The sequence below is a fragment of the Pomacea canaliculata genome, linkage group LG3 (genome assembly GCF_003073045.1).
Source record: "Pomacea canaliculata isolate SZHN2017 linkage group LG3, ASM307304v1, whole genome shotgun sequence".
Lineage (NCBI taxonomy): Eukaryota > Metazoa > Mollusca > Gastropoda > Architaenioglossa > Ampullariidae > Pomacea > Pomacea canaliculata.
In genome coordinates, this window is record NC_037592.1 from 10,930,324 (window position 1) to 10,946,422 (window position 16,099).

General features: G+C 40.7%; 1 protein-coding gene across 1 annotated transcript in view; it reads left to right on the forward strand.

Moving 5' to 3' along the window:
* LOC112560567 overlaps positions 1-15,965 on the forward strand; it is a 24,684-nt gene extending 8,719 nt beyond the window's left edge. Inside the window, exons 2-5 of the mRNA XM_025232490.1 lie at positions 4,030-4,128; positions 10,782-10,920; positions 14,121-14,261; positions 14,756-15,965. Coding sequence (XP_025088275.1) covers positions 4,056-4,128; positions 10,782-10,920; positions 14,121-14,261; positions 14,756-14,852 — 450 coding nt within the window. The 5' untranslated portion in view covers positions 4,030-4,055 and the 3' untranslated portion in view covers positions 14,853-15,965. The remainder of the gene's footprint in view (positions 1-4,029; positions 4,129-10,781; positions 10,921-14,120; positions 14,262-14,755) is intronic.
* The last annotated feature ends 134 nt before the right edge of the window (positions 15,966-16,099 follow it).

Sequence of the window (16,099 nt, forward strand, 5' to 3'; positions counted from 1 at the left end):
ATAAGAAACACGTGGAGGTGTCCTATGCCGTTAACAAGTGATGAAACTAAACTAATGGGTCAGGGAAGTAGTTTTGCAGCCCTGACACTAGTCTTGTGTTTTACAGTTGTCTTAGTATAGTCAGTAAACCGTTTCGTGGATATGTGAAATTACACGACCAGGTTAACTTTTTTGTATTTCTACTTTCGAACCACTATGTTAATTCTTCTGTAGCACTAATCATAGCTATCATTGTAAAATCGCCACATCCACACTAACCACTTAACACGTGGGACGGCAAAGCTCGCCAAAGATCCATCAGGTAATCGTTTGCAGTTCCTCGCAAAACATTTGTTAGCCACAAAAGCAAACACCCTCCGAGGGAAAGTCCGAACCTCAGTAATGCTCTGTTTGGTACAGAGGACCATTCTTTCTCCGTGGTCTGTCTCGAGTTCTCCAATATCCTCGCAGCTTTCTCGCAGACGAGGAAGCCGCGAGTGGCGCAGCGTGACGTGCGCAGGCAACATCCAGCCTTGCCCAGGTGTCAGTCAGTCAGTCCGTCAGGTTCTACGGTTATGATACGGCGAAGCGTCCCACCCGGCACCCAGCGTCCACGCCGAGAGAAGAGCCGTTGTGTACCCGCCAGCTTGCTTTGCGCTCGCTCGTCAGTGCAGGCCTCTTCCCTCCCCGTACGGTCTGTTCTCGTCTGCTGATTTGCGGAGATTATTCTTGCGTTTGCAGAAGTTACTGAGTCTTGTCTCTCTGTGTTTGTGTTACGGTCCGCGATAACAAACGGTCTCTTGCCTTTACTGTTACGTGTTGACGGTCTTTGAAAGAAGTGCCGAAAAGGTAGGTGTCCCGAAATAAAATATATAAATAAACTCATAGGGTGTGTTTTGTTGAATGACTATGTAGGGCCTCATAGCCTTTTAAACAGATATATGCTTAGAAAATTTTCACTCGGAACGTTTTACTCTAAATTTTCGTGAACAGCAGATATAAACCGTTATAGTATCCCCCTCCAGTTGCAACGAAATGGCAGTACCATGGTAGGACTGATGAATTTTTTTAACAATGAATTTCTTTCTGGAGCTATAATACCTTTGCAGCAGAATTGTTACTAGATTATCAAGCAGATTTCAAATAATCCCGGTCTCATCTTCTATCTATACATCTAATACACATGTAACCATTATACAAGGCATTCAGATAAAATCACACACGCTACACACACATACAATCACATGTCATTTGATTTCTTCTAAAACATGTAAACCACTTATAAAATTTAAGATTATTCAAATCGTTAATTTTTAATCAACATGTTTGCCTTCTTTTGATCCAGAGTTGTCCGTCTAGTCTCAACATTGACTGTTATAATGTAATTTTTCTGTTAGCTTAATGACATGAAGAATCTTTTTTCACAAAAAGTTCAATTACACGAAGTTGACCCTAATCACCGTTCCGGGCTTCTACTAATAAACTGATGTTTTAAGTTAGGACTTCATTTGTGGTGGCAGGTCACATACATATTTATACTTGTTTCTGTATCATGTATCCGGCTGTGTGTTCGTCTTATGTATTTTCATTCGTGAATGTTATTTGTTATGTTTGTATTTATTTTTGTATTATTTTGTAGTATTTTGTGCGTGCTTCTTTGCTGATACTACAAATGTCTAAAAGCTAAATTCTTTACTTTCCTCCATGTCCTCGATAAGAAGATATATTTACCAGAAGACATTGTGCCACCTTGAGCAGTCTTGTTTTCGTGAAACGTTTGAAGGCAACTAATCAGAGGGACAGTCCATGCGGGTCTGTGGCCTCTCTGAACCGATTGCCTGTCCATTGCGACAGCACGAGTGTCTGGTATGGTTCGGACGAGTTATTCTGGTGTCTGCTGCTTTATTTTTGTTGCCCGTTGCAGCTGGCCGTCCGTCGGTCTTGTTCTTAGATGATGGAGATTGATGATGATAACGACGACGACTGATGATTGATGATGGAGAGGGGAGGGAGGATGAATACAAAATGTATGTACTTAGTGTTAGCATATACTCACACTCCTAAGGAGCTTGCTCCTAACGCTTAAGAACAAGAACGAAGACATGGGCACACACGAGGGACAGAAGAACAAAGAAATGAACAACATCATGAACTTTGACAGAAGGATAAACAACAATACTGATGTCAAATACAAGATAGAAAAACGTAAGGAGGGATCCAAATAACAAGAACTGAGAGGATCGTGATTCAGGAGAGACTGGACGGAAGTAGCAATTAAGCGAAAAATGGCGGAAGGTGTGTGAAAAGGACTAGAGTTGAGGATATTGGTGCTAAGAGTAAGTGCTTCATGAAGAGGTGAAAGAAAAATCATAGTCGCAGGATTCATTATGTGAACGAATTTTACTTAACCGGCTACAATATTTTTCAACAGCTTTTGGTAAGTACGATAGAAGGTTGGACAGTTTTCTCTTTTGAATACTATCAAGAAAAAAATGGCTTTGACACCAGATCTCCCTCTGCTCTTACTTATTAAAAAAGATTATTTTACGGATATTTAAATGAACGTAAAAGATTTAAAGATTAGTAAATGTAAGTTTAATTTACTCTGTTGGATTCCTTTATCATAAGTAACGAGTGAGAACGAGCTGCGCTTCGCTGGCTGGTCAACACTTTCTTAAAACTTTCTCCTATGGACTGATTGTATGTTGCGTTATCCTTAGTATAAACGAGATAAACTAATTTCCCCATTTTTGAAGTCTCTTCAAGAGCTTCGGCACTAACATTTTTAGCGTCTGACCGACAGTTGTTCCAAAATAAGATTTTTGTTCGGAATGATTTTTGGAAGTTCACGCGCGATCAGGTCAGGAAGACTGAACCCGATTGGGATTTATAGAAGTATTGTGAACTGCTTGAGTCTCAATGAGTTATAAGATAGGCTACAAGTTTTCAATCGCTTTTAGGTAACGGGGAAAAAAAGTCGTCGATGTGGAGTTAGATGCTAGAGACCTCAATTTTCTCAGGGCCAGTTTTTTGTGAGGCTGATTACCATCTTGTAGATGACCTTTAATGGCTGGCGAGAGTTCGCCGATGCTACATGTTTTTTGCTGCCCTACGACTGGTTCACAAATAATGCAAGGAAGGTAGCCAGTTAACGAACAAACGAACGAAACAATTCCATTCACTTTTCTTTCGCTACCCTAACCTTTCTCAACGGTCTGGTACCCATTCCCGACAAGTGGATCGACTGGAGAAGTCCGCTGGTCTGAAAGTTCGGACACCAAAGCTCTGACATTTGGCTCTCTGCTTCCCCTTAACCCCCATTCGTACAGTTAATTTATTTTAATTACAAATGCTTACCGTAACTTCGACATATTCAATGTTTTGTCATCATTGTGTAGGCCCTCGTTCCATGTGTCTTTTGTATATTTTTGTATATTTTAAATTAGTTTTAAATATACTTCACCTTTACCTCATATAACATTCATTGCTTTTTGTTTTTTTTCTGTAGAAGCAACTAAGATTTACATTATCTATACATAGCAGCTTCCAGCTTTGTACGTGTTTAACGCGAAGATTCTTTAAAGAACAGTTAGAACTACACCACGAGTACACAAAAACAAATTGATACCATCCCCACTTACCGCTCAAGTAAAAATAATGTTAAATGATTAAATTGGTAGATTCAGTTTTCCAGAGAAAAACTCACATGGTTTAAGGTTTTCTGCTGTAATCACCCTTGACGATTTAATTGTTTATTAAATCATCCTATTAATTTCCAGTCAGCGGTGTAGCAACAGTTAAAAGGAACTTAAATACTATTTTTTGATTACTTTTCACGTGTAACTTTTTCTTGAAACAGTAAACAAAAATCCTTGCCATTTTTTCCAGGTATTACTTGCTCACGACCACCACAGTAGGTAGTCATGCGGACGATGGGTATTGATGAAGTCTGTCCGTCTTTTCGAGATCGGTGTTGTCAGCTTATTTATCATCATTCGTCTTAGTTAGGTCCATCGCCCTTTGTTAATTAAAACATTCGTCTTTCTACAGTCGAATCTGGTGTTCATTCATCTGCTATGCTGAGCGGCGGGTCCTTCTGGAGGATTCTGGGACTCAACGCAGTCATCTGGTCGGCCTTACCTGGTGCAGGTGAGAGACATAGGTGTACATAGGCTGTGGGTGGTGAAGCCGACTCGATTTTGTTACCAACATTAATGTGAAATTCCTGCATCTTTTTAAAATACTGTCATACGCTGTATTATTCTCTAACCTCCTTCCCATATTCTAGTTTTTGCTAATTTTGAAGTCAGATTTTTATTAACGTGAGCTTGAATTATAAAATGCGTTTTCTAAGCTTTCATTTTAGCATATTGCGTGGGTCTGTTTTATGTTGTTTTAAATACCAAAAATAACAATCATCAGATCATTCAATTTAACAAATATTTTTCTCTCTTTCTTTCTTTGTATCTACGTGCATGCTTGTGTGTTAATTTAGAGTCCTCCTTAGATGATTTCACAAAATACAGAATCAGAATACATGTATATCAGAATTAGGTTGAGGTCAGACTGACCCGTGGTTGCCACACATTTTCACACGAACATGTATTTCCTTCAAAGACCAGCAGGACATAAATCAGCTTCAGTGTTGGCGAGCTACAAGGTTCGATTAACACTCTCTCACATTTCTGTACTTTGCCGCTTTTGTTGGCTTGTGGGGACAGACACTTGTCTCCCTGTTATTTCCTTTCAAGACGTCAGGTGCCATTTGATGACGAGATGAAAAGATGTCCTGCTAGAATGTTTTTATTGCTGCAGCATTTTCTCTCCAGTCTTGTTTTTCCAAGCCCATCACTTCGGTTATTGGCGGAAGGAGAATGAACCGTTGTGTTTCGATTGTCTGTCTTTGCGCTGTCTGACAGAGGGCCCGTGCATGGTGCGACCGGAAGCAAGTCTGAGGTGTTCGGGTGATGCTGACACTCAAATGTTGGGATTCAAAGCCCAATAACAGAAACAACAGCATTCAACTCTCTGGCTTGAAACACGTCTGCCGTTCTGGACCATTGTTTGTCCAATTAGTTTATCTGTCCCAGATGAAACAACTTTCCGGATTCAAGAAAACACTGGCAGTAGTACATCCTGTTTGCTTTTGGCTTCGTTTGTTTTTGTTTTGGGGGGTATTATTGATACTAGCTTTTTCTTGGTTTTTTAGTTTGTCTTTTTTTTCTTATTTGTTTTCGCGGTAGTTGTTTTATTTGTTTTGTTTTATTAGAGGACGAAAATGTTGCCAAAGAAGCAAATAATTCAGACGCTGTCACGCAATCCCAATCCTACTGAAGGAATCTCTGGATTAACATACTAAACTTTAGCATATTGTGGACTAAACTTTATTAGAACAGATCGCTAAGGACATGGCCCGTCAAAGTAAAGTGCTCTTACATGGTACAGAGGTTCATGGCGTCCTAAATCTGTGATGTTTAATGTTTCTAATTGCAAAAGATTCATGTACTTTTCTATAAAACTGTGCTTGTCTTCACGTCCACTACACCGGTCTACAACGCCGATTTATATATATAAAGGGAGCTGTCTCTCCCCAGTCTTTTGTGTCTGAAAATCAAGCTCACCCGCTCGCTACGTGTCCGGCCTGACAGAGTTGAAAACTATATAAGTATATAGCCCATATGGTCTTAATACGCATTATCTCTTAATAACCAACATTAAATATTCTGTCAAAAGAACATAACACAAGCTATCCGTTGATGGTATGGTGTTTTCCTGTAGTACATGTACAAAGAAACTAGCGTGGTGGTCAAATTACAGCAAAAAAATGTGTCCTGCTAGTGTCATTCGTGAAATTATATTCTTCCGTAACATTATTCATCTTATGAAAACAGCAGGATAATTTGTTTTAATTTATCTAATTTTGACCGTCGTCTTTTGGGTCTTGTGTGTTGACTGTGAGACAGATGTCAGATATATGGAAACTAGATGATAATATTGGGATGAAGACTAAGCATTTTTCTTTTTACCGTCTGTCTTTATCGCACATTAGAAACTTCTCTTTCTTTCGTGTACTTTTTCTCTTAAAACTCTTTTTTTCCTTTTCTACACCTTTCTTGCCACTTCCCTTTCATCTTACTGGTGACCTTTCGACCCTTTTTCTCTGAGTTCTTTTATCTTCCTAGAAAGTCCTTGTGTATTGCTTTCAAACTTCAGTTTACATTAACTGCTCTGTCATTCCGTGTCCTCCAATCACGAGTTTTTGTTTACACATGCTCTTGTGCAAGGGTCGTGAAGCGAAAGGAAAATGCGATGAAAAAGAAGAACTGGATGAGAATGAAATCCTTGATAAGACTCACTTTGAAATGCAACTTCACCGCCTTTGTTATCTGTGACAGCCTCTCCTGGAGTTGAGATCAATGTCTCTTTTCACAGTGCTGCTGGGCAGCCAGACTTTGGTTGGCAGAATTTTTCCATCCTCCCCCATTTCCTGTCCCGAGGCCATAAGATGCAGACAAATAAATCGCAATCTTCTCACAGTCCGCGGAAAATTAAAGACAGTGTACAAAACGTATATATAGAAATAATATGTTTTCATCCATATGACAAGTCAGTCCTGTACAAACCGCCAAACAAATTTCTTAAATAATTTGAAAAGGAAATGAAGTGAATGTATATTATTTTAAAAATTCAAATAGTTTAGATAGTAAAAGCTGCTTAAAATTGAACGCATGTATCATATATCATGTCACATAATACTAATTTTCCTGAGAACCAAAATGATAATTAAGAATTAAGAGACTGAGAAAATGCCGGAAAGCTTTGAAACAAACAAACAAACAAACCGAGTAGTTAGCGTGGTCCTAAAGCGTGAAACTGAGCTGTAAATCAATGAAGCGAGTATAAATACAGCAATATTCACATCGTCGCTAATCATTAACCTCTGATGCATTGTTTATTATCGTTTTCTTTTCAATTTTTATTTTGTTATTATTGTTTACGATTCCAGCTTAACATAAATCCATCTTTACTGCTGCGATCGAAAAATTTGCTTGTTACAGAAGGGGGCTCATATGGACGGTTTTATTTATGTGTTCCGATACATAAACTTTCTTGTGGATACACAATTTGTATTTATGGGCTTGGATACAAAGTTTAGTTTATAGTCTATAGGTTCAGTAAACAAAATTTGGTTTTGGAGTTGGAAGCACAATTAGGTTTGTGGGCTGAGAGACTCCTATGCACAGTTTCATTTATAACCTGGGAGACATAAGTTGAAAATTATTAATTGAATCATGCGATAAATTTCACCTCAGGAGAGGATAGGGAATGTGAACTAGTCCCACCATCTACTGAGGGCAATATTCGTCTTCTCTGTGCTGTTTCTTCACTGGATCTTGAATTCTGGGAACGAAAGTCTGTAACCTTATTCATGCAGCGACCTTTCATGTGTTTGCCGGGAACAACAAAACACTTTATAATAAGAGATTCCGATCCGGCACCAGGGGGCAACATTCTGTCACTGCAAAATGTTTCCAGCCCGAGGTTAATATCTTTGAAGCGTTTTTCGCCATTCTGTAACTCTCTCTCAGCAGGGGAAAGCTTAATTTCGCTCCTTTAGGAGGAACACTAGAAAAAGAAAGTGATTCTTGATGTTTCCCTGCTAACCTAAGCGTATCGATGGCGATTGGGTTACATGCATGTATGAGTCATGAAATTGTCAGCCGTTCAATTTGTTTTCTTTCCCAGCAATGCAGACAACAGACGGCTCTAGCACAGACTGACTGTATTTGAGATATTTCTTTAAAAGAATCACAACAATGGGTGTCTTTGAGGAATTCGGTGAAGACAAACAGAATTTCTGAGGTGAAAGTGCTACAGGGGTTGCACAGGTGTTGTGAGGGCAGTTGGCAATGTAGCAAGTGTCTGTCACGTGATGCGGGAACAAACAAACAGGGGTAGGGACATTTTCTGACAACAAGGGCCATTTTGATATTTATAAACATCATTCGCGGGTCCTATAAACTTGTCGACGTAAAAGTTATCCTGCTATAGGTGGTTAAGCTGTAGTTTCCCCACATTTATTAATCCTTTTCAAACGTGTACAATCCCAGCTTGCCTGGGCACTGGTTGTCCTCCGAGTCACCCACAATCCACCTTTTCGGATTTAGATTGGAAAATACATGCGCAGAAAACCAAGGTTTGGTACTTCCGGTTGAAATATTGCTAGCATGTATATAATACACAAATGTGACAAGGTCCTCTGCGTCCTGTCGAAGTTTGCAATGTGTTCCGAATATTTCAAGACATTGGAATATGGATCCAGAGATTCTGCAAAGCGGGGTGTGTCTCTCACTAAATCAGTTTCATGAATATAATTGTGAAAAAAAAATGTATTTCTACTGAGACAGATTAGGTGAGAGAAAATAAGCTCCAAGTGGAAACTTGTATATTTTGTATTTTTCAATAGCAGACGTCAATCTAGATTGCTTTACATGTTTGCTGTTTATTATTTGATCGTATGATCCTTTTCCTGTTTTTTATCCATTGTATTTAGTTTTTTTTTGCACCGAATCCCTACAACGATGGTTGCCGTGCAACATCTCGGTGCTACAGATCGCACCGCACACAAAAATTTAGAATTCCTTACACACTTATTGAAGTTAGTGACGGTGTAAATTTTTTCTCACTAAAATTAGAAAAAGGAAGAAACAACTGCTTGAAATCTGTTTAAAAAATATTTGTTTAGAATAAGAAAGGCTCAGTGAGAAGCCAAAGCATAGTGACAAATCCTCTTTTTTGGTTCCTGATGCACAATTTTTTGGTTTTGCAGTGAAATGATAATGATAATAATAAGAAGAATAGTAGTAGTAGTACGCGCATAGCAATGTCGACGATTTTTTTTTTTTTTTTTTTTTTTTTGGTAAGAGTTGACATGATCGAAGAACGCTTCATTTATTAACAGCCGTGATAACATGGACAACTCCAATGAGCAACAGCAACACCCTCCTCATTTGTTGACCAGACTTTAAACCCCAACCTCCCTAACCACCCCCTTGACGCGCGCGCACGCGCACGCACACATGTTTACCCATCGCATGGATGAAGTGTGCCTCTGATATTTACACCTGTCTACTTATCCACACCTGGCTGCCCGCTCATTCACCATGCCTGGCCTGACGACCACACATTAGCGGTGGTTCGTGACTGCTCCTTTGAGAGAAGGCAGCATCCTATTACCATGGCGACAGCTAAGTTTAGGACCTCTCTGTGGTTGCGGACTGGATAGAAACTGAGGTTCCCCCAGCCCCACCGGTCCCCGCCCCACAGCCCCCGAGAGGTCGCCGAGCGCATGTGCTAGGGACGCCACTGATGCGGCACTGATGAGTGCTGCGTCAACATTGATGCAATGAGTGATCCAGCAAGCAACTTATTGTACGAACTAGGGTAGGATGGGAGCGTGAGGATGGTGTGGTAAGCACCAGAACTGAGTTTTTTTTAGATTCACCAGGATTTGTAAAGAAAAAGTTTTGGAGACAAGCTGAAAAATTCTGGCTAAATATAATGCGCCTTTGATCTAGGTGTCGCGGTTTTTTGTTTTTGTTTTTTGTTGTTGTTTTTTATTTTAGCTTTGTTCTGTAAGAAAGAAGCTAAGAGGAGTGGTGCAGGAGAAAAGGTTGCATTAAGCCAGCCCTTCTGTCCCTTAGTAAACATGTTGTTTGTGCAATGACAAAGAATGGCAGTAGTGGCAGCAAGCTGTGAAGTGATTAACGTTAATTTTTAAAGAGAACAGACTGGGTTAAAAATCTCCCACGTTTCTTTGTTTCTTTCTCTTTCTCTTTCCGACTTGCTAGAATGTCTGAAAACTGAAAAATTGAGGAGGGTGAGGCGAGCTGTAAAAGCAGCGGCAGTGAACGCATGCTGATCATAGAAGTAGTAATAGTACATGTGGTGGTGGTGGTGGTGGTGGTGGTGGTGGAGGAGGACGCATAGGGTCATAGACCAGAACCTTCACTGCAGTGCAGTCGTCGCCTTTCTTACTTGTTTATGCATTAGGCCGACATTTTTCTCTCGTCGTCTTCCTGTTGAAATCCGATCACGCTCTGGACTGGCAATAACACAGCAGGAAGTTTCATTTTCAAAGGGGGCAGTGGCGAAGACATGACGGAAATTCAAAAGCAGTGGTCTGTGTCAGGTGGGGGAATTTTGTGAGCGTGCAGAGGATGGAAAGCGGGGACCTCAGCGCACTGATCATGCATGAAAACGTTGCTGGTCTCACAAGATCATTCACTTGGCGGAGTGGTGCGCGTGCTGTTTAAAGTGATAGCATGGGTCACGGCAACTTATTTGAAATGAGCCCCATCGTTTGTCATAGTCTGTCTCATTCTGTCCTGTCTGGCTGTCTGTCTGTCTTCTTTAACTGACCTTTGTTACGTGTGTCAAACAAATAAGCAACAGGACATGTGCAACAAATACTTTTTAGTGCTTGGCAACATCATTCAAATTAATATACATACTGCATGTATTGGGGAGAGAATGTTTGAATGCATGTATGTATGTGTATATGTTTATGTATAAACGGGACTGTGTATGTGTATGCACGTGTGCGTGTGTCAAATATATATATATCTTTCAAGAGACATATGCTGATTTTTTATTTTATTGAACTATTCGAATTATTAATCAAATTTAAATGTGGTCCATTTTTTATGTATTGCTTGTATTCTTCTGTGAATTTTTCTGCTAAAGCTTTCTTGACCTCTGATTACCTTTGACCATGATGACTATGCGTTACACGTCCGCAGTGACAAAAGAGTGCCTGAAGAGAGATGTACTGGGACACCGGGAGAACAATGTCTACTCGTGTGACCACCCGGTCTTCACCGAGTGTTGTGAGCACCAAGGTCGCTTCACCTGCTGCGAGCCTGTCGTCGATAAAAGTCTGTAAGTGTGAGGGTCGCACAGGGTCAGAGGTCAGTAGCCGCAGACAAAGAAAGTCAGCAGACAAACCAAAGTTAGAAGATCGAATAATGTCAAACAGTATGAGTGGCAGACGCACCAACTGTCTAAGGGTCCCACAATGTTAACAACATTAGCAGCAAAATTCTAAGGTTTGAGACTTCATAATGTTAGAATTAGTGACGACGCATCAAAGTCTTAGAAGTCGCATAACAGCATTAACGGCGCGCGCACCTGAACATTTGGGTCATCAGCGATGAGTACGACTGTTTGCGTCACCATGTGTGTATGTGTGCGCGCGTGCCTGCTGGCGTTTCCGTGAGCGCATGCGAGCGTTCCCAATGGAGGTTGTCAAGAACACCAGGGGGCGTTTGCACAGTCACGCTAGCTGCATTCTAAGCAGCTAAAATGCTTTTGAAGCAGAAACATTCTTTCATCTTCAGTCATTTTTCAGTTTGTTCAAGCGCCACAAACAAGCCGCTGCTAATGACGGACCTCTGTAGATGCGTGTGTGTGCGCGTGCGCGCGCGTGACTGCGATGCAGCCAGACTGAGGGTCGATGGGTGTACGGGTGGACGATACCATCACTGACAGAAACCCGAGTGTGCAGGCGTTAAGATGGCCATCGGCAGATTTGCTGAGGTTCCCATTGGCGTAGAGGCGTCAAATGCGAAACCCAAGCCAGTGCACCGTGCGGACGTCAGGACGCCATTCAACGACGGACGACAGACTATCGCTGATCAAACTTGAAGTCGAGTGTTAGTCGAGTGTTTGATCAGGAGAGTCCTGGCCTGATCGTAACTTGAAACACTGACCTTTTGATCCAGTCAGAATCTTGTACTAACCGAAACGCGACGCTTGGTGAAAACCGGAAGCGCAATCGACCTATTTCTTTAAACATTCAGCGCATGCGTAGTACATATTTCCGGGCGTCGAAAGTGGAACGATGGTGGTGTGAGGAAGTTAATAACCAACAAGATTTTACTTAGTGTTACAACGAGAAATAAGTGTAAAAGATTGCATTTGTGTTATTATTTGCCGCACCTTTGATTTTAAAAAGGTAGGCAGTAGTAAGGGTAATATTTTCTGTTTCACGGCGTGAAAAATCAGAAGCGAAAGAAGATTGTGGTTGCATGAGGTACGATCACATCCAACTAAGGATTATTTGGTCGACATTTCGTGTAGAGATTTAAGACCGTTTCGTCTTCAGTTAACTACATAGCAACAGGTCTCTTAGGTATGAAAGGTCGGGGAAAACATGGGTGACCGCGACGAGCACAGCAGCACCAACTTGAACATCGTTGCCAGGCTTGAAAAACGTCGCGACAAAAATTGTGTGTCATAGGATTAGACATCATAGTAACAGTACGTGCAGAGTCACGTAAGTTTTACAATTTTACGCTATATGTACGTACACAAGATGCATACATTTTTGTTCTTATAGAAAATTTTAGAACTTATCGTAATGTGTTTTCCAAATCATCAAAAGCTGGGGTTTTTTTTTCATTTAACGATACAAAAACAGTTGCATTGTCTTTTACCGACACTTCCTCCTCTGCACGCTTATTTTTTTAAGAGACAAGAAACAGAGACAGGTAAAATGGAATGAACAAAAGAAGAAAAAGGACAAAACGTTGAAAGAAGGATTTCGCGTCAGGACCAGTTTCTTCAATGAGCAAATACAAGGCACGATTGCTACAAAATTGCTATCAGAAGATTGACTTCAGGATCCCAGAACTTTCTCGGGACTTTCTGAACAACAATCCAACGTCCATCTAATAAATTAAACAGTCGTTTTATGCCTTTTGCAAATCACAAGCATTTTAATGACAAAGTTTTGAAAACGAAAACTTTCCAAAGTGCAATTCAAATACAAGAAAGAAGTTAATCCTCGTGTTTGGATTTTTTTCTTTCTTTGATCATTCATTTAAAAAAAGTCTGTCAAAGTTTCAAGAGATGATTTTTTTTTAAATGTAGGCCTGTCGCACAAATGTACTTAAAGCTAGCGAGAGAAAAAAACACAAAAAAGCTGTTGTTCACGGTTGTGCTCTGGATTAATATTTGACATCACGCATCTCGTCCTTCCGGTTGCAGGCGAGAGCCTTCAAGCGATCACGTGAAGAGCGCTTTCATCTCTGAAACTAGGAAACGTTCTCCTGGCTCGCACCAGACGTCACCAGAGAAACATGGCGACTGGTGACGTAGGTGCACAGGAGTGCACCCAGCCGTGTCGCGCTTGCGCATGTTGCGAACGTCTGCTTGTTTCTTTGTTTATTTCGGGGTGTTTGTTTGTTTGTTTGTTTTATTTGTTTTATTTTTTGTTTATTGCTTTCTTTCTTTCTTTCTTTCTTTTTTTCTTTTTCTTTTTTTTTTATTTATTTATTTTTTTTTTGAAGGGTGTATGCATGCTTAACAATGCATTTCAAATATTTGTAAGCTTTTTTCCTTCAACTAGCGGTTTACCGTCCGTCCCTCTTGATATAATGTATGTAGGCGTCTGTTCCTAGCTTGTATCTTATCGCTAATGCCTCATGATCTGCGTATTCTGTGTTTTGTGTATTGTCATAATGAATGTATTATGTATTGTAGCGTATTGATTCTCAGGCAGGTTTTTGTTCTCAGCCTTGTTCCTCGACGAACAAAGACCTTAGAAGGCATTGATGGTGTAAGAACATGAGTCGAACACCCAGCGAGGCGATTTATACTCACTTCATCTTTCGCGTGTCGATGTCTCTTCAACCTTTCATGACAACGGACTGCCAAAAAAATAATAATAATGTCTATAGGGCTTCGACTTTTTTTCCTGGGTTACAAGGCTCGATTGATTGTTTTGTAAGTCTGTGTGCTTTCGTGCGTGCGCGCGCGCGTGTGTGTGTGTGTGCGTATGCGCCGAAAGAACGACCACGCAGGAGTTCAGAATTAGACCGAGATGACAGCGAAGGTAAACTTCTATTGTAACAGGCGTCCACGCTTCAGTTCCTTTCTTCCTTTTCCCGTTTCTATGACAAAAACAAAGACCATGGCCGTTTTCTTATTGGTCATTATGTGCGTCATCAAAACTTCAATAATTTAAAAAAAACATTTTAGTATCACGATCACTCAAACAATAATTCATGGCACCGAAACAGCTACTCATCAACAAATAAAGTTATCAAGCGATCACGTGATCCACATCTTCTGTGTAGGAAAGAGCAGTTGCAGCTCTGGGGGATGATCGCTGCCATGCTGGTGGTCGGCGCCATGATTTACACGTGTGTGGTCAGGGATGGCTCGGTCTTCGAGGCCGAGACACTGAAAGAGGCCGTGCGCAAAAAACTGCGGATAAGGTAAGATGGTCTTCAGGTATGAAGTGTCGCATGCCACCAAGGGGATAAGGTGGCTCATCCGAGGGTATCACATAAGATGGCTGACACGGGTGGATAGGGAATGAGCTTGTTTCTGATACATGGTGTCTGACCATGAGGGGTCATTCTTACATAACGGAGAGAACTTTACAGAGCGCTTTAAATGAAAGAAAATATCTTGATGTCGGTTGCTCATCGAAGTTGCTCAGGAAATCACTGAAATCACTGAAATCATCTTATTCATGTACATTGCCATTCTACGCAAAATCACACACACCATAAAATCCAACTATGAACGCGCCCGAGGATAAACGCCTACACATTCACGGACACAAGAACAAGAGGCAGATCAACAGCTTTAAATACAAGACACACAATGAGCAGCATTCACTCAAAGGATATCACAAAAACGCTGCATCAAAAGAAAAGCAAATAATACACCTGTACTTTTTAAACGTGCTCAACGCCATTTTCAGGAATCCCACGGAGGACCAGAAACCCCTTGTGAACACAAGCCCGCTGCCGGAGTTACAGCCAAGCCCCGGGTACCAGTGGAAAGCAACGAGTTTCTGAAGATGCGCATCAGCCCATGTATCAGGACAGAGTGTAAACACCAGCGGAAGTCGTCAACGGAAGTCAACTTGAAAGAATTAAAAAAATGCGCGGATGGACCAAACACTGACCAGTGCATCTGCTTTTGGAAGAAACTCCAAATTAATGATAAAACTAATTATTTTGATGATATTTGAAAATGAATTCTCTGCTTCATTCTTTTTATATTCTTCTTTGGCATTTTTCTCTTTCTCTCTGACTTTTTGTGAGATGTTTTTCAATGCACACATTCCTTCTTTCCACGTTAAGGCTCTCTCTCTCTTTCACACAAACACACAAACAAACACACGCACACCCAAGCACGCACGCAAGCACGCCCCTCGCCGTGATATAGCCTTAGTTGTCGGCACGACATAAAACACACACATGCACACGCGCGCCCACACACACACACAAACGCACACATGTGGATGCACTACACGTTCATGTCAAACTCAAGCATCCACAGGTCAGAGGTGAATGTCAGAAAGCATGACACATTCTTGTGTCAATTCCTATTCAAGTCAAATGCAGTGACACTAATTCTTTTGGATTTCGAGATAAGAAGCATCGCTTCCACATGTCTACTGATGTATATATTTATCATTATCTCCCCACCAACGCCCCCTGTTGTCTCTCACATTCAGAAATTTTCTCCTGAATTCAGAGTACCACAGGATGGGGGACCTCTGTGACCTTTCTATAACCTTTAATGCTCCTGTGATACTTCAGTCTTACCAGACATTGACCGATCGGTGGGCTTTAACAACAGAGGACTTTCATTATACGCTCTTTGTGGTGAAGAATTCTTTGATCACAAAATTGAATTTTTTCAGGCGTTAGCATGCGTGTGTGCGTTTGAGAGTTTCTGTGCATTAAGGAATCTGTGGAAGAATGCTGAATATTTCAGTGTACTTGCCTTTCAAACTGTTTACCTGTGACAATAAATAATATTATACCTGTGCCAAGATGTCAAAGCAGGAATATGAAATTACTATTGTTAACATTGATTCAATGCAGAAAAAGTAAGCTAACTAAAATTATTCTATTTTCGTTTTTTTTATTCTGTCATTTTACGTGTAACGTAAATTCTAAATAAAGAGTACAAAATGTTTATTATTTCTTATTGTGGTTGGACTTTGTTGGGTCGATATTGCTGTGTGTTTACTGGTATTTCGTTCCACGTCTTTCCGTAAACATCAACAACGCAATCTTTAACAGATGTCTAT